The sequence below is a fragment of the Streptopelia decaocto genome, assembly GCF_964273445.1.
Source record: "Streptopelia decaocto genome assembly, chromosome: 5".
NCBI classification, from domain to species: domain Eukaryota; kingdom Metazoa; phylum Chordata; class Aves; order Columbiformes; family Columbidae; genus Streptopelia; species Streptopelia decaocto.
Window position 1 is genome coordinate 34,977,489 of NC_138659.1, and position 17,611 is coordinate 34,995,099.

The 17,611-nt window shown below is 56.0% G+C and overlaps 4 protein-coding genes and 1 long non-coding RNA gene across 14 annotated transcripts in view; 2 read left to right on the forward strand and 3 right to left on the reverse strand.

Annotated features, from left to right (window-relative positions):
* The window catches only part of ASCC1 (activating signal cointegrator 1 complex subunit 1), a 36,833-nt gene extending 36,423 nt beyond the window's left edge, over positions 1–410 (reverse strand). For 2 of the 5 annotated variants that reach the window (XM_082054299.1, XM_082054300.1), the window contains exon 1: positions 252–410. The gene's annotated coding sequence lies outside the window, so the exon portion shown is untranslated. The remainder of the gene's footprint in view (positions 1–251) is intronic. The other 3 variants (XM_082054297.1, XM_082054296.1, XM_082054295.1) reach the window with 2 other exon arrangements.
* On the forward strand, positions 53–6,736 carry ANAPC16 (anaphase promoting complex subunit 16). 2 transcript variants are annotated; one of them, XM_082054302.1, is made up of 4 exons: positions 53–134; positions 1,800–1,957; positions 4,058–4,132; positions 5,926–6,736. In XM_082054302.1, the coding sequence occupies exons 1-4, from the start codon at positions 79–81 to the stop codon at positions 6,039–6,041; spliced, it is 405 nt and encodes a 134-aa protein (XP_081910428.1). In that variant the 5' UTR covers positions 53–78; the 3' UTR covers positions 6,042–6,736. The 2 variants fall into 2 exon arrangements, with proteins under 2 accessions (XP_081910428.1, XP_081910429.1); XM_082054303.1 differs by lacking the exon at positions 53–134 and adding an exon at positions 1,037–1,717.
* On the reverse strand, positions 1,876–3,743 carry LOC309440554. Of its 5 annotated transcripts, none has more exons than XR_014184220.1 (3): positions 2,499–3,743; positions 2,150–2,196; positions 1,876–2,009 (listed from the first exon to the last, which is right to left on the reverse strand). It is a non-coding gene; the product is annotated as an uncharacterized lncRNA (long non-coding RNA). The 5 variants fall into 5 exon arrangements; XR_014184221.1 differs by having other exon boundaries at positions 2,451–3,743; XR_014184222.1 differs by having other exon boundaries at positions 1,926–2,059.
* Positions 6,737–6,875: 139 nt separating the features above from the next.
* Positions 6,876–11,769, reverse strand: LOC309440483 (uncharacterized protein; the record flags this gene model as incomplete). The annotated part of the gene is made up of 3 exons (XM_082054171.1): positions 6,876–7,683; positions 8,537–10,305; positions 11,630–11,769. 2 exons carry the CDS (start codon positions 11,767–11,769, stop codon positions 9,072–9,074), a joined length of 1,374 nt encoding a protein of 457 aa, XP_081910297.1. The 3' UTR covers positions 6,876–7,683; positions 8,537–9,071.
* Positions 11,770–12,603: 834 nt separating this feature from the next.
* On the forward strand, positions 12,604–14,121 carry DDIT4 (DNA damage inducible transcript 4). The gene is made up of 2 exons (XM_082053839.1): positions 12,604–12,717; positions 12,961–14,121. Exons 1-2 carry the CDS (start codon positions 12,621–12,623, stop codon positions 13,434–13,436), a joined length of 573 nt encoding a protein of 190 aa, XP_081909965.1. The 5' UTR covers positions 12,604–12,620; the 3' UTR covers positions 13,437–14,121.
* Positions 14,122–17,611: the final 3,490 nt, after the last annotated feature.

The following is a 17,611-nucleotide window of genomic DNA, read 5'->3' on the forward strand; positions in this document are numbered from 1 at the left end:
GGCCGTTGCCATGGTTACCGCCCCCCCCCTTCCCCCGCCGGAAGTAGGAAGGGGCCGCGCGCGCCTGCCCGCCCCAGCATGCACCACGAGCGCGATCACGCGCGCCGCCTGCGCCAAGCCGTCCGGGCGCCCAGGTGAGGTTCGGAGCTGCCGGAGCGCCCCGGGAGCGGAAGGGACGCGGCCCTGGAGGACAAGGGCGCTCGGTTGAGCGGGGCGAGGGGAGAGGCTGGCGGCGGGACGAGCTCACTTACCGCGAAGCAGCTGGCTACGGAAGCCGGGGAGGGGCCGTGGGGAGCGAGAGAAAGCGGGCGGGGAGCGGCGTGGTCTGGGGCGGCGCATGCGCAGCGGCTCTCTCGAGGCTGCTGCGTGGCTGGGTTGGTATGGGCAGGTGGTGCCCCGCGCATGCGCAATGCTGTTTCCGAAGCCGTTGCGCCGTTGGGCTGGCCGTTTCCCTGCGCATGCGCAGCGGCGCACCCGAGGCTGTTGCCCGGCTGGGCGGTGTGGGCGGGGTGCCCCGCGCATGCGCAGTGCCGCAGCCGCCACCTCATAGATGGCTGAAGGTCGGGCCTGAGGCCACAGCGGTGCAGAACTCGGCCTCGCCGGCCGGTCCCCTCCTTCGTGTTTAACTCAACCTTCTTCAAATAAAGAGCTTTCCGCTAAACCTGGGAGCCCGCCAGCGGCTTGCGAGCCCAGTGCAAACTTGTTTCACTTCTCCCACAAGCGAGGGGCTGACCCTGCGCAGGTTTGCTGAGAGGAGTGTTACTGGACATATCAGTACCATTTTAAAAGTTTCTTTCATCTCGGCTTTTTCCGTCACAGCCCGTAAGCCCCCAGCTTGTGAGCTGCTGCGCCGTTTTGTGTTACACGTGGTAAATGAAAGAACCTTGAGCTTCGTTATGAGCGAACACCCAATTCCCATTTCCAGCCTCCCAAAACCCCATTTTCTCCATTTTGCTTTCCAAAGACGCTCTGTGCGTCGCATAAAAGGTCTGCAAAAGCGCATTAAATAGCGACAATAAATTATTCAACGGGCAGGATAATTTGGAAATTATAATAAGCGGTTTTGAGGAGTAGCTGGCGACAAGTGACAGCTTTTTTACTATGGGACAGGTACGTGACAAGTTTCAAGTACTGCATCATGACAAAGGTACAGCCAATAACTTGTAAAAGCAAGGCTGAGATAAGGGCGACCGGGTTTGTGCCGTGCAGGTGGACGGGCGCTCAGCCGCTGCCGCTTTAGGTCAAACGCGGCATTTTAAAGCCCGTTTGGAGGGACGTGGAGCACAGCTGCTGCACATGAGGCACCGTGTGGGACACGGCGCTGGAACTGGCAGTCCTGCGGGCTCCCAGGTTTTATGAGGCAGCAGGGCTGGGTTTTGTCTGTTTGTGCTACTGGAAACAAGTCAAAAAGAGAAAAAATTATGACCCTGGGGAGTGGGACCAGCGCCAGGCAGCTGATGGCCAGCGAATTTCGGCCAGCGAGCTGTGCCAGGTTATTTTTATGCGCGCTCCCATCGTTCCGCTGAATTCCCAGGCGCCTTTGTCTGCGGGGTGGGAGCGGGGGTTACCTTCAGCTTCTGGAGGCCACCGCGTGCTGTGACAGCCAAGTGCTCCCGTCCCCGCAGGCAGGGCAGCCTCAAACCACCAGCGCTTTGAGGCCGGGGAGCCCGAACCTGCGCTCGCTGTCTCTTCCTGCCCCCCGTCGCCTTCCCCCGCGGTCAGATCCGTGCGCGGTCGCTGGCTCTGCGCCCCAGGAATCTCCGAGGTGCCCCTTCTAACTCTGCGTTTTGTTCTTCCAGGCTGGGACGGGGTGATATGGCAGCTTCTTCCTCGTCGTCTTCAGCCGGCGGAGTCAGCGGCAGCTCCGTAACGGGATCGGGGTTCAGCGTTTCGGACCTGGCGCCGCCCCGAAAAGCCCTTTTCACGTACCCCAAAGGAGCCGGGGAGATGCTGGAAGGTGAATGCTCCTGCCCTTCTCCTTCCCGGCTCCTCCTGGTGCGCAGGCAGCCCTGCAAGGGAGTTGCTGAGCTTGGCACCCCGCTGCCCTTTTGGATTTTAGCTGGAGGGAGGAAGGAAGCACTGAGGCTTGGGTAGGTCCCGAGCAGCCCCAGCTCTCCCACCAGTTGGAAGGGATTTTTCTGGCAGTCACCTGTTTTTTAGCTCCATGGGAACACTTCGGCCAAGGAAGCGATCCACCTGAAAGGGAACATGACAGTGTTAATAGCTCATTGTTAGCTGGTCCTTTGATGTCAGGCAGGAATTACTGTAAAGATAGCTGAGGCAGGAGTATTTTTCTTGGCAAAAGGCGTTCTGGGGTTGGATTTGACTGGGCTGGTACAGGAGGCAGCTTGTATCCCGGCTGGCCAGGAAACATAGGGCTGTTTTTTTGCCCTTGACCGAAGTTAAAACCTCATCACAGAGGTCTGTGAGGGGATAAATCAGCACTAGACCTCTCTTATAATCCTTGGAGGCTGAGCACTTTCCCCTTTTTGGCTCACTCTTGTCAGGGTGTTTCTCCAGGGCCGCTGGGAGAGGGTCAGGGCTCTGATCCAGCGCAGGTTCCTGCGTTGGGGTGCCAGAGCCCTGCCGCCCGCCTCCTTGGTGGGGTTTCCTGAAGGAGGACCCAGGCACGTCGCAGCTGCACGGCCCTGCCCCTGCTCTGGGTGCGGGAGGAAGGGCAGGTCCTCCAGATGACAGGGTTAAGCTAAGGTCTGTCTGTCTGTCCGCTCCCCTTGAACTTCCCGTGTCAGGATGCTGCCTGCTCGACCGCGTGAGCTGGAAGTTCTGCAGCTCAGAAGCGACCGCGTCCCGGTAGAGATGAACGCGGCGGCGCAGCACGGCTGCGAACTGATCGCTACCTCGTTTAATGACTGTTTTTATGACACGTTAGAGCCCATATGCCAGTCTATTGAAGTAATTATGACTAAAGGCTTGCTCACAGAACGCAATGAGCCCTCAAAACAAATTAAAATAATGAAGCGCTTCGTGTTACCAAATAGACAGTCAGCTGTTCCTCCCGAGAGCCACTTGGCGGGACGGCCGGGCTGGGGAGGGAAGAATTTAGAAATAACATGGGGCAGCACCAGCATGGCATTTCAGCAGCTTGCGAGAGGATGCTCTGAGCATGGCAAAACTCCGACTCTTCCCGCTTACCCGGGGTTCCCCTTCGCATTCGATTTTCCAGGTCCAGGGCCTGTTACTACCCTTTGAATTTGCTTCTCTTCCTCGTTTTTACGGCATGGAGCTTGTACTTCCTTTTGCTCCGGGCTGACCTGTTTACCAGAAACACGGCAGTTCGTCTGCTCTGCGTGGCAGCAACACCTGAACGCTCTCCCTGTCGAAAGAAGCTTTAGGTTCGCTTTTTAATTCCTGAGATAAAAGGTGACAGACCGATTCTTTTGTCAGGCAGGTGCTAGTGGGGTAGCTGCACACCAGTTTCCCCTTCAAAAATCCCCACTAACTGACTGATTTTTATTGTTACTTTAACTGTCTCACTTGTTTTTAAATAAGCCCTTAGGTTTTAGGGGCTTTTTTCGGCACACGATTAGCTATGTATTCCAGACTGATTTATTTCTAAGGCAGTTGTGCTATCAGTTACTGACTTAGATGGCAAGGTACACATTATTTGAAATCCTTTCTGTGGGGTTTTGGTCTAGGCCTGTGGGAAATCATAAAGTATTGTAAGGACACAAGCGTCTGAGCCCCGAAGGAGGCAGAGACTGCCGTAATATTAGCCGGCTTCTCCTTAGTTTACCTTCTATTTAAAATAGGCTGAAATTGCTTGACAAGAGGGGATGTAACAGAATATCAGCTGGGATGTCTTCCAGGTGGCACAGTGTCCCCCGTGGCACGGGGAGCCGGCCAAAGCCCCGCGCAGGATTTGACTGTGTGGTGGAAGCCGGAGCAAGGCACCCTCAGCAGAGGTGAAAGCGGCGGAACGAGGCAAGTGGGGAAACCCACACCTCAAACATAAAAATAGCAAGTCAGCGGGGCTCAGCTAAGGCTGCTCAGTCTTAAAACTTTCAGATGAAACCACCTCTCTTTTTTCTGTTTACAGATGGCTCCGAAAGATTCCTCTGCGAATCTGTTTTCAGCTATCAGGTTGCATCTACGCTAAAGCAAGTGAAACACGGTAAGCACCCAAGCGCCGTCTATTTTAACTGCCTGTTGATGGGGAAGATGGCAGGGGAGCGCAGAGAAAAGGCTGACATGTTCTCAGGGGCCAACCACAAAAAAGCAGAGTAGCCTTTTTAAGTTGGCGGATTAACGCTAAGTCAGGCCGTCGTCGAGTCCTTTTGCAAGCCCTATGCAAAGCAACGGGAACCCACACAGCCTGGGTGGGAACAGGCTGGGCCTTTCGAAGCGTGTTTATTCCATCGCTGTGCAGCCTTTGTGAGAGGTGAGGCCAAAAGAGGAGGTTATATGGGCAGGAAACGCCCACGCTCTGATCTTGGCCCAGCGCTGACTGTCTCTTCGGCCTCGGGCAGAGACACTTGATGCCACCTTTGCCTCTCTGCCGAGCCCTCGTGACAGCGGCAGGGTCAAGCGAGGTTGGTGAGGGATGCGCAGGTGCCTGGCGTGGCACAGCGGGACTGACTGTGCTCCAGAACTCCCCAGAAAAGAGCTTTACATCTTGTTTGAGCTTCTGCTTCCCTCCTGGGGCCTTTACCCGCTGCCCAGGTGCCTGTAACCGAACGATGGGCTTGACTGCGCGGCAGCGTGCGTTCCCGAGACGCTGGGCAGAGCTCAGCGCCAGATCTGCTGCTTGAGGGTCACATCCTTTCTTGTCAGCTAGAGTGAATACTTCTATGTCTTGTCTCAGCGCAGCGAGGTTTCCTGTCATCCGCCAGCAAGGATTGCCAGGAGGAGATCTGGGGGCGTGCAGCAGCTTGCAAGGCCGTGATTCTGTATTTTTGAACGGAAGGGCAAAGCTGAACCTCAGAGCTGTTGTTTCCACAGTGCCGGTGCTACTGTGGCTGTAGCTACTGGGGGCTGCAGCGCAGACTGGCACCCTGATGGGCACCAGCCTTTGAAACTGGTTTGTGGAGCACCCTGGAAGGAAAAGGAAAGGCTTAAAAAAAAAGATCGAGGTCATCGTTTTTTTGGCTTGTTTGTTTGACAGTTCCCAAAAGCACTCGGTTGCAAGAGGTGGAGTGAGAACAGTCCCTCTTAAAAGCACCCACTGCTGCAGTCAGCAGAAATCATGTGCATTTTATGTTACGCCTCTTGCTAGGACTATGGCTGTTAAACTTCCAGCAGAACCAAGAGCAGAAGGACTGTTCTCATCTCTCAACCACCACAGCTCAATGAATTGGAAATGGAGCCTGCGTGCCCCACGCACAACCAGTTTGAAATAAAGTTGAGAGGAAGAAGCTGTCTCAGGGATCCCCAGGGAGGCAGCCGATCTCTGCACGGGGACCTTGGTGTCATTAGCGTCCTCTGATTGCAGAGCCTTTCTGCTCCAGCCACCAAGTCCTCCTCAAAGGCCCTTCATTAAAACAAGGAGCTCCTCGCGCTGCACTCGGCTCCACCGTGGGCTGACCAGGCTCTCTGAACTTCTCTGTTCTTTCGCACTATAAATATTTATGCTAAAGAAATGAGCTTCATCCTGGTTTCACCCCCATACGCTAATCAGCCTCGTGCTTCCCTGTTAGGACTTGAATTTACATGGCACGGGCAGGGATGAGTAAATACACACTTGGCGCTGGACGAGGCAGAAAAGCCTGTCCCTGTTTTCTGCTGTGATCTGGCGAGGTCTCACCGTTCACACAGCGTTGTGTGGAGTGGGTCTGTATTCAAATCGGCTTGGTGGGGTGGTTCTTTTATTCTGCTCTCTTCCCCATCGACAGCTGGGAATTGGCATCTAATTGAAAGGTTTAATTGCACTGTCACTGCAAACCACAGTTACCTTTGAACTTCTCGCAGATCAACAAGTCGCACGGATGGAAAAACTAGCCGGGCTGGTGGAAGAGCTGGAGGCAGATGAGTGGAGGTACAAGCCAATAGAGCAGCTCCTGGGATTCACTCCCTCCTCGGGCTGAGCGTGTCTGGATCGCTGCTGTCAGGGAACAGAAGAAAAACATTCTCTGGCCTGGCTTCAAAACACACCCCATTTATCAGGATGTTGACAGCTGCAGGACTGGGCTCTTTTTTTTCAATTTCAGAGTGGGGATCCCCCATAAAGCTGCCAGTAAATGGAAATAATAGGATTCTCTAAGTCTGCCAGTAAATGGAAATAATAGGATTCTCTAAGTCCTCTGTGGCATTACAGCCTGGCACGCCTCAGTTTCTGTAACTTAGAAGAGTGGATCGGTTTTACAGAGCTCGGAGAATCACTGGATTGTTTACAGAGGGGGGAAGACTTGCTGTGGGGTGAGGGGGAAAGCAACTCGGTGACTCCTCCTGGCTTTTCCCCAGTGGCTTTGCCGCTGGAGCCGGGTCTCTGTCGAGCAGAGGTACGACGCTCTGCCCGAAACGCTTTTCAGCCAGCCCTGGATGTTGGGTTTTGGGGGTCAACAGGACAAAAAACATCCTGGGTCCGCTGAGAGAGGGCAAACAGTGCCGTTTTCTCCAGAGGTACCTTGTGTATTGGCAAAAGCTGTTTTCTCTTCATTTCTCTTGTGTCCGCACAGTGAGTGCTGGGAGGACACTGCTCTAGCTTTCATACCCTGAAACTCGTTTTCCTCTTTATTATGTATTATCTTGCTCTGCGGTAATAATTTTGTCTTTGAAACCATTTATCTTTTCAAAGCGTGGTGCAAGGGGGGTCTGATGAAAGAAGCAATCAGCTCTTGGGGAGGTAACAGGAGCTTTAATGACACTCGGAGGCAGCTCAGATATTATGATGGTCAACTTAAGTTCAATTAAAAAAAACCAACAACCTCTAAGAAGAACCAAACCACACTTGCTTTACACTCAAAACTGGATTCATTTAGATCAGATTTTAATCTTGGTTTAACTCTGCCAGCAGAAATCCCTTATTTAAATCCACGCGTTTTAATCATCTTGTTTTCCAGTTGTACTTCACTTCTGTTCTCGAGGGGAACTGGGTTTGTGTTTCCTGGCTTAACCATTTCAACATGTTCATTTTCCATTGATAGGAGCCTTACCACCACGCTTTGGCTAGCTAGCCGGGGACAGCCTCAGCCCTATATTTAAGCAACTGTACAACTTAATGCTCCAGATGCCTGATTCTGCCATTTTTAACATCTTATTGATGAGATTATTTTTATTTTTACTCACTACTTCAGTCCAGCCACCCCTGGATTGAAACACATTCATTTGCATCCGTGCATCACCAGTTTGTGTTAGTTAAATCCATAGGGGGAAAGTTCTGTGTTCGTTTGTTTATAAATCAGTTCTAGTATCAGGCAGCTTGTTGTGATCCAGACTTGATCTCTGGGAGACCAAAAGCCAGTCCCGCTGTGCAGATGCAGCCCAGTTCCAGCTCCGCACCCGTGGAAATTCACTCTGCGGTGTCTGAAACTGCGTCCGGGCGCTCTCACGTCAGGCTGTGGCTCGGCTCAGCCCGTCCCACGCGCCTCCCCCGTGCGCTGGCCCGGAAAAGCTGCTCCGCGCTCCTGGAGAGGCGCCAGCCCCTGCTCCGCGCGGCTCCTGCGCGGCCAGTGGCTCCTGGGCCAGCATCACTGGCAACGTGATGGCATTCGGTGCTAAAACTCCATCCTGGATGCGGTTATTTTGAAAAGAAGGGAGCTTTTCAATCATTTCTATCAACAACTTGTTTGGTTGGTTTATATCAGCTATTTCTTTTATCCTGCTTACTCCAGCCACTTAAACTAACTTGGGCCAAGCTTGCCAAAAATACCACCCCCCCATATCATGACAGTATCACGGCGGCCAAAAATACCACCGCCCCGTATCATGACAATATCATGGGGACAAAAATACCACCGCCCCATATCATGACAATATCACGGGGCCCAAAACTACCACCCCCCCATATCATGACAGTATTGCGGAGGCCAAAACTACCACCCCCGCCATATCATGACAGTATCGCAGGGCCCAAAAATACCACCCCCCCATATCATGACAATATCGCGGTGGCCAAAAATACCATCCCCCCATATCATGACAATATCATGGGGACAAAAATACCACCCCCCCGTATCATGACGATATCGCGGGGGCCAAAAATACCACCCCCCCGTATCATGACAATATCTTGGGGACAAAAATACCACCCCCCTATATCATGACAATATAATGGGGCCAAAAATACCACCCCCCCGTATCATGACAATATCTTGGGGACAAAAATACCACCCCCCTATATCATGACAATATAATGGGGACAAAAATACCACCCCCTCATATCATGACAATATCGTGGGAGCCAAAAATACCACCCCCCCGTATCGTGACAATATCGCGGGGTTTGGGAACGGAGCGGTGCGCCTTCTGCCGCCACCCACGCAGCAGCGCCCCAAAACTGCCTCGCTCGCGTCGATCCCACCCACTTGCCCACCCCATGTGCCACAACAGGCATCGTGAGATGCAGAAAGAGCCTTTTTACTTCTCGATGCAAAATTTTTCCACTCCATCAGCCCTCTGGGGACACTCGGGGATCGGTGCCTGCGGTTCTGTCAACGGGATGCAGCACCCAAGCATCACCAGGTCTCCCCACAAGTCCGGCCTGTGCTGAAGGGTCCAAAAAATACGATATCGGGGCTGATGTTCCCCCCCATCGCCCTTCTCCCGTTCCTTGTTTTCCAGCCGTTTCTGGGCTGGATGGAGCAGGAGGAGGGAACGGCCCCGGCTCCGTGCCCTACATGGCTTGTTTGTATGTGCGCCCAGCACCAAAATAGACACATGTGTGAGAGCCATGGGGAGGAAGTGAAAAGTTCAGCCTGTACAGTTCTACAAACGCAAAAACATCTTGTTGGCCGTTCCCTCCTCCAGCTCAGTAAACACTTCATTTGAGGCGGCACAAACCAGAGGGATTGCTGCAGGGTACAATAAAAAAAACGAAAACCCAACAGTGTTCCCTCTCCTCCCAACGCAGGTTTTCCTGGAAAATTCCCCAGCTGCCCGGTTTCTGCTTGGCTTTGCTATTCCCCCTCAGGGTTTTGAAGCACCGTCCCCCCTGCAGCTCGGGGGGTCTCGGCGAGCAGCTCGGGGGCTCTTTGGTGGCTGCAGCTGGGAGCGGCGCGGCGGGGGGAAGGGAAACCATCAGCTGCGAGCAAAAGTTGACGCGAGGAGGGGAGGGAAAAATCATTACCAAAAAAAAAAAAGCCGAACAAAGAGTGCCGTTCAGGGCTGCTGGTTGGTTTTCCTGTGGGTGCTCGCAGCAGAACGTTCTGTACCGGCGCGCAGGCCCCGCTCACGCCTCCCCGGCTCCTCGCGCCGCTGGCCACGGAGCCAAGGCACGCGCTCGCCTCACCAAAAAACCCCACCGAGCCTGCGGGAGCACGAGGCAGCACCCCAGAAAACACCGGCTCCCGGTTTTCGCCTGGGACGGGGCAAAAGCATCCAAGTGGAGATGAATTTCGCAGCCCCCACCCTGCAAATGGGCACGGTGCCCGCTCGGCGGCTCGGCTGCCAAAACGTGTCCACCGTCCTCCCCGGGCGCACGCTCCCCGTTCCACCGCACGCCGCGGGCGGGCAGCCTGCCTGCAGCTGCCTGTCCCGGGGACCAGAGATGGGCCCCAGAGGTTCTGGCTGCGGCGCAGACGTGCCCGGCTGTCGGCGTGCCAGGACCTGCCGGAGCTGCCTGCGGGCTCGGCACGATGCGCGGGGTCACCCCTCGCAGGCCCGTCCCCCCTGCCCTGACCCAGAACGGAGCCAGAGAGGGTGCGAAGGGCACTCACCCTGCAGGCATTTAGGGGACACCCTAAAAACAGGTGTCTCCACAGCTCAGCCCCCTTGCTATGTTCCCCACATGAATGCTTGGCCGCGGGGGATGACACCAGCCTCTGTGCCAACTCTGGCTGGCGATCATAAGCCAAAACAACACTTGAATCTACCAAAAAGTGGCTTTTGGGGCCACGGAGAACAAACTCCAGGACTGGGACTGAGCCAGGGACAGGGGCAGCCACCCCATGGGGCAAGGAATTTGTCCCCTGGCATACGTGGGGCACGGTTTGTACCCGACGTGCAGCGGAGCGCTCGCTGAGCCCCCTGTGCCCCTTCCTCCTCCTCCTCCCCAGCCCCCTCCTCCTGCAGCGCTGCAAAACAGCTGAGCTCAGCACATCCCGGGCAGGGGCCCAGCCAGGACCCTCCCAAACAACAGCCGCCCCTGCCGGCTCCTGCTTAACCCTTTGCAAAGCCAACCGGGCTGGAAATCTGAGCGATCGAGTGAATCTTATCACGGGGTGGCGGGGGCTGTCCAGAAAGTTTCATCCATCATCCTGAAGCCCCCTCTGAAGGTTGGGCAGGGGTAAAGAGACGCAGCTCGGCCACAGAAATCACGCTGGGTTTACTCCAGCATTACCCAGGGAGGGGAAGCACAGGGATTACTAATATTGGAGTTAAAACTTTGCTTTCTAGCCCCAAACCGTTGCTCTGCTACAGAAAAGCCGCCCGGGTCACAGTCTCTTTTTTGGGAAGGAAAACGAGCTGCAAACCCCACAACCCCTCGTCTCCCAGCAGAGGTGGGAAAATGCAACATCACATTACGATTATTTTATTTCAGAGATCAAAAATGACGTTTCACTTTAAACCCTGCTGCCACACCAGAGGCTGCTCGCTCCCCTGCCTACCAGGCAGTGTCATGGCAAAGAAAGAAAAATATTTATGCTCGGCTTCAGAATTCAAGCTTATTTTTAGCAAGGCGCCTTCCCTGTGGTCTTTTACCTCTTTTTTCGTTTATTTGCTGTTTTCCCCGTTTTGACCCCAAAGCCAGCAGTTCCTCATCTATTTTCAGCCTCACCCAGCAAACATTTATACCAATGACTTGCTGGTTGTGGGGACAAAAAAAAAAAACCCAGGAGCTAGATTTTGTTAAAAACAGGATCCCAAGCACCATCCAACTGTTTCTGAGCGCGCGTGTGCATATTTTGCTGTATTGCACGGCGAGCCTGCAAGTATCGGTGTATATTTTTAACAGCTGGGGTTTGAGGTTTGTTCATTTTTTGTCCCCAAAAGCAGAGCAGTAGCCCTGCATGCCAGGGCTTGTTCCCAGCTTGCCACACATCCCCTTTGCAGCGCAGCTCCCCGGGATGCTACCTGCTCCCCCAGCTTGGACCTCTGCTCCCGAAACTGCCACAGATTCGAGCCCCACTTCCCCTAAAAAGCAAGTTCCCCGCGTTAGTGGGGTCCCCAGACCCTTCGCACCCACCACCGTGCAGCTCTTGGATGGGAGAATTTGGCCCCATCTCCCCCGCGCCACAAAGGTCACAGGTGGCGGGTGCGACACCGGCGCGGGGGCCTGTCCCCCTGGCTCCCGGCCGGTTTGCTCCGTGCTGTGTTTATGGCTGGGCTGTTATCAATCTCTGCTCGGGAAGGACAGTACCCGAGATAGCTCCCAGAGTGACTCCAGAGTGCGGTCAGCTCCTCTGATAAAGCTGCAGGCAGCACGGCGGGAGGACAAACAAAGCTCTTTATCGCCAATTAATGGGCCTTCGCCTCCCCGCGCTCCTCAGGGTCTGGCTGCCGAGAGGTCACGTACGCAGGGGCCAGCACGCACGGGCCTGTGAGCGGGGACACGCTGCCAGAGAGGAGGGCGAGGACGCTGTCTTGCCTCCATTGTATGGGACCGCTGTGGGAGGCAGGTGGGGCGCTGAATAACCCCCAGCCCAGCCCGGCCATGCCTGGCTCTTGCCTCCCTAATCACCAAATTTTAACGCATTTCACTCCCACAGCTCTTACCTTCTAAAGAACCCAGGACAACGGCAGCCGCTGGGACAGCGGCACCCTGGTGCCCCGCAGTGCCATCGGGCTGGGTTCGGAACCCGCAGCAGCGAGCGTGAGCTGGTCACCGGGACGTGGCGGCGGGAGCGGGCCCAGCACACAAACACGGCCTGCAAGGTGAGGGCCGTGAGCGGGCACGTCAACAACAGCGCACGTGAAACCCCTCACGGCTCCGTCACCTGCCGGCTGGTTCTGCGCCAGCCAGGGCCGCTTCACAGCCCAGAGAGGCGTCAGGGAGCACCAGGAGGGCGCAAACCTGACGCGGCCTGTGTCTCTCTGGCTGCTGCTGTCCTGACCAGGACGTGTCTGGGGCCTGGGACGGGCTCAGCGCACGGGGTGCCCGCGGCGAGGCACAGACCCCAGTCAGGCTGTGAGGGGTTGAGCCCCGGGCTCTCTGCGGAACGTGGGGGTGAGGCCCAGGCCCTGGAGGGGTGCCAGGCAGCCGGGGAAGCCCGCTGGGCGCTGCCGAGGGCGGCGGGCGAGTCGCTCCGGCCCGGCCCCCCTGACGCAACCGCCGGCGCCGTTTGCAGCGGCCGAGCCGAGCGGAGCGGAGCCGAGCGGAGCGGAGCCGAGCGGGGGGCAGTGGGCGGGGCCTCCCACTGTCACCGGGCAGGAGAGACGCCGCGGACGTGCCCCGCGCTCCCATTGGCGGGAGCGGGCCGGAGGGGCGGGGCCTGCCGTTCGGCCGCTATATAAGGCGGGCGGGGGCGGCCGCCGCATCAGAGCGCTGAGGAGGCGGAGGGGACGCGATGCCTGGGCTGTGGGAGCGGCTGGCGGGGGGCGAGCGGGGCCGGCTGGAGACCTCCGACTGCGAGTCGTTGGGCAGCGCCTCCGGCTCGGAGGGAGGTGAGTGGAGGTTGCCGGGGAGGGAGACGACTCCTTCTGAGGGGACATTCGTGAGAGCCCTGGGGTCCCTTTGGGGGATGTGGGGTCTCTCAGGGGCTGGGAGGTGGGTGCGGGTCCCTGAGCAGGGGGGTGGTGCCAAGCCCCTCTGCCTCAGTTTCACCCCAAACCCCTGGGCTCAGTGTTTCCCCCATGCGCCCAGCTCACCCCTCCCTGGTGCTGACCTGCCTCCTGTCCTCCCCACAGATGCCGAATATGCTGATGGTGCCTCCCTGCCGGACCTGGACCTGCTGCATGACCCCGAGGATGAGCTGCTGTGCTCCAACCTGATGGACCTGGTCCAGGCCACGCTGGGCAGAGCCCCGCTGGGCGCCAAGCGCTGCTCCCGGCTGCTGATGCCGGCCCAGCTGCTGGCGCAGGTGAGGACGGAGCTGCTGCGCCTGGCCTGCAGCGAGCCCTGCGGGCTGCGCGGGGCCCTCCTGGACCTCTGCGTGGAGCACGGCAAGGCCTGCCACGCCGTGGGGCACATCACCGTGGACCCCGCCGTGGTGCCCACCTTCCAGCTCACCCTGGTGCTGCGGCTGGACTCCCGCCTCTGGCCCAAGATCCAGGGACTCTTTGCCTCGGGGCCGGCGTTCGCGCCGCTGAAGCTGAGCACGGGCTTCAGGGTCATCAAGAAGAAGCTGTACAGCTCCGAGCAGCTGCTCATCGAGGAGTGCTGATGGGAGAAGTGACTTATCCAAGCGCTTTGGAAGAGTCGGTTAGAGCGTGGCGGCTCCTGGCAGCCGCTGTAGTTTAGGTTAGGCTGGAGTAGGGCTGTAGGTGGAAGTAGTTTGGGCAGGCGGAGGTCCCTGTGGGGCGCCTGCCTGAGCCGGGGCGCCCCCGATGCGGAGCAGACCAGGACCCAGGTCACTTCATGCTGTTGATGATTGTGGGATGATTGCAGCGACCACGTCCCCGGATGCGGCAGCGGGGCTGCTGGGGGGGCGGGGGGCAGATGGTCTCCTGTTGGCTGATTAATTGTTTTTTTTGTAACAAAGATTGTAATCAATGGGGTTTCTAGGGGGAGGGTGCGTGTGGGAGTGAGTGTTGCTGGGCTGTGGGTCTGGATCAAAGACAAAAACCCCGCCGCTGGCAGCTGGGCAGCTCTGCGGGGGCTCCCGGTGGGGTCCAAAATCGCGTTGTCATTGATCACGAGAGGCAGGAGTGGTGGGAGAGGGGCCCGCGAGGAGGTGACGCGGAGACAGAGGGCAGGACCCCTCACCGTGACACGCCGGTGGCACTTCATTGGTTACAGTTTACACTCATACACTTGATGTTCAAGTGCAAGATTTCCTATGCAATCGTATCGGGGTGTGTTTTGTTGTTTTTTTTTACTTTTCTAATAAAAGCTGTTTTAATTGATAACCTCCTGTCTCCCTGCTGGCGCTTGGGACTGGACAGGGATGATGCAACTGCTCCTGGCTGCCCCCAAATCCCTGCTGGCATCCCCGGGAAGCCTTTCCCTGCGGTGGGAGCTGAAGGGTTGGGGAATGGGGGGGAAATCCCACTTTTAATTACAGACCATGGGGCTGTGACTCAGAGGGGGCTGAGTCAGACCCCTGAGTCTGCCAGGTGCCTGTCCCTTTATAAAAAGGGTCCTGGCCCCTTGGCAAGGGGCTGCTGCTCCTCCCCTGGGAGTGTTTTGGGCAGAAAACCAGGAGAATCAGCTAAAATTGCAAAGGAGGGAGGTGGAGAGTGTCACACCTGCCAGGGGGAAGCGCTGGCCAGCTCCAAACACACTGCAAAAAATGAGACCAATTAGCCAAGCCTGCAATTAGAGCCACTTGGAGAAGAAGGCTTTCACTAAAGTGTAATTAAGCTGCTTGGCAAACGAAGAGCCCGCAGAAGGTGTGGGGGATAAAACCAGCCTGAAAAAAGAATCCAAATGCCAGTTTGTTCTGGCTCAGGCTCCTGTTATTGGTGTCTCTTTTATTTCCCAACTCCTTGTGGACAGACAGCGACTTTCTGATTAAAAATTTCAACCCAAAAGAGTTGTTTCCGAAAAGGACAACCCACAACTGGAGTATTTCGAGCTGAGGCTGCTCAGCCACACCAACACCACCTGTGAGGAATCAGAGCAACACGTAGGTACAGCTGGAAACACACCTTGTGCAAAACAGGAGTGGGGCGCTCCCTGAAAATGTTGGGGATTGGGGTGTTTCTTAGAGGGTCACACACCAGAGCATCCTCATGCCGGGGTCAGGTGGGGTTGTCCAGCAGCAAAACCACAGGCAAACCAGCCAAGGGGGCTGGAAAGGAAACTCAAAACCCAAAGATGTTTTGCCAGAGCAGGTTTTGGCGGCACAGGCCAGCTCCTCGGATTTACAGCGTGGTGACGGCAGCGACATGGGCAGCTCAGGATGTGCTGCCATCCCCTGCGGAGGCACCTCGTGTCTTGAAGCTATATATAGAGCTCCAAAAATACATGTATTTTTATATATTGAGCTCCTCAGCACACCGAGGGGAACACCCCTTGTCCCCTGCCAGCCTTTCCAAGGGTGGGCCAGGGGGCTTCCGCATCGCGGTTTTTAAAACTATTATTCCGAGGAATAATCAAGGCTTTGCAGAAAACAGCAAGAAAACAAAACAAACCCACCCAAACTCACAAAGGCAAACGTGGGGTGCCCCATGCAACCCCCTGTGCGCGTGTACACGTCCCCATAACGCCCCGTGGTCACTTGGCACCTCAAGCACCCCCCAGCTGTGGGCGATGCCAGGTGAAGCTTTGCCACTATTTTTAGCAAAATGGCCTTTCCATGATAAATTTTGGGGGGGATATCAAGGTCCCTGGGGTTTGGCAGCTCGCTGGAGGGTGCCAGGAGCTCCCAGGGACAGGCAGGGGGATATTTTGAGGCCTGGGAGGTGACAATGACGATATTTGTGGCAGCAGCATCAGCCCGGGGCTCCCAGATGCCATCGCGGAGGCAGGAAAAGGGAGATTTTATGGGGTGTCAGCACCAATAAGGCAAACGAGGATTTAAATCCCAGGGTAACAATACACTCTCATATTTTACTGCCAGAAATGATGGTGCTAAGAAGGGGGTCCCTGTTGCTCCCTCCCTGCCGGAGAAGGATGCTGGTGGGGCCCCTGCGCTTCCCTTGCTGCCTCCCTTCCTCTGCCTGCTGCCCCAATTAAAAGCTGGGGCTAATGAGCCACTGGACTAACGAGCAGCACAAATCACCCGCAGCTTTGGTGAGCAGGCATGGAGCAGCACACCGCAACGCAGAGCACCTCCCATGGCTCCGGGCTGGGAATGACCCCAAACCACCCCAAAAACCGGGGCGTGGATGCACCTGAATTTAAAAGAAGCAAAGGAGCGAGGTCTGTGCCTGTGGCACCGGGGGGTTTGCTCAGCGGCTGCATTGGTCCCCGCCGGACCCTCCCAGCTGATGTGGGGAGAGGCCGTGGGGCTGAGTCATCACCACTGAGGGGAAATGAAGCGACGTGACCTCACAGAGAAGGGGGAAAAAAGGGAAAAGAGAGGAAAAAACCCAACCCCAAACCTCCAGCCCTTGGGTGTGCGGGGATGGGGAGGAGGGGAGCGCTGCTGGGGTCAACCTGCCCCAAGCGCTGCGGGAAAAGCCTTTTAGTGCCCTGGGGAGGGGGAATTTAGGGAAAGAGAGGCCCATTTGGGAGCCCCCCAGTGAAAGCAAAGACAACCTGCTGAGCGCTGCCGTCACCTCGCCGCGGGTGCTCTCGGCTGCCGGGACTTGAAAAGATGCTGAATTTCGTCGATGCGTGCGGACGTGACGAAGGCGGAGCTGTAAAACCAGAGCTGGCTTGGGCAAGGACCTGCAAGACACCAACACAGCCGGAGCCTTTCACGTTATAAACATTTATTTATACATGTACAATTGTATGATTGATTAATTCTAAATCGAGAGGTACAGCCTCTGTGAGCAGCCGTTAGGATCTAAGCCTTCTCGCTCGTTATTATCCACAGGTATCTACTGGAAAAAGAAGGGAATCAAAAGGTTTTGGTGGGCAGGCTCTGGGCAAGGAATGCCGCTGTACAAGACATTCAGCTACTCTGCGAATGTGATTTTTGCTTAACCCCCTTCCCGTGATCTTTTCAAGCTGGCCAGCCTGTGCCTCTACTAAGAGCTACTTCCAAACGCCGCACGTCCACCTAATTCCTTCCAAAGGTGGAAGATTCATTTAAAACCAAAAACCCCTTAAAATCAGGTGCAAGTCCTGGTGGCTCTGGGATAAAAAGGCTTGCAGCTCATGGGAGAGCTGATGTTTTGCAAAATAAATAAATAGCCAAAGACAGAGCGTGTGGATTCCTGACAACAAAGAAACAAACCCACCTCAGCTCTCAGCTCTCCCAGCCCCTGGCACCGCACCCGGGAGCCGCCGCGCTTTGGGTTCGTTCTCCCAAGGGTGCTGGGGACGGTTCTCGCTGGAAATGTCTTTAGACAAAAGCGAACTGCAGGGTACCCCCCCAAAAAAAAATCCAGTTTATTCCACAGGAAATAGCTCTGCTTATGCCAGTTTTGCTTCAAAGAGATGGCTCCGACCTCAAGAACCCTAATGCCGGTCCTGCCCGATGGCGATGGATCCAGAGACGGGGCCTGAGGAGAGATCAGGCCAACCCTCCCATCTCCCCCCGCAACACTTCTTTCAACAGAAGCAATAAAAAGCTCCGTTTCTTATGGATTTGCAGTACTTTACAGGTCTCCTCTAGGAAACATTAGAGGGTGCGAAGGCCACAGCCACGCTGCAAAGGGGAGCATTGGGTGAGCAACCCCAAGTGCAGGACACGTTAATAAAAAAGCCCAACAAAGGGAGACGGCTGGTGGAAAGCCCTCTTTACAGAACGAACGCCACATGCTGATTACAAGGCAAAATTAA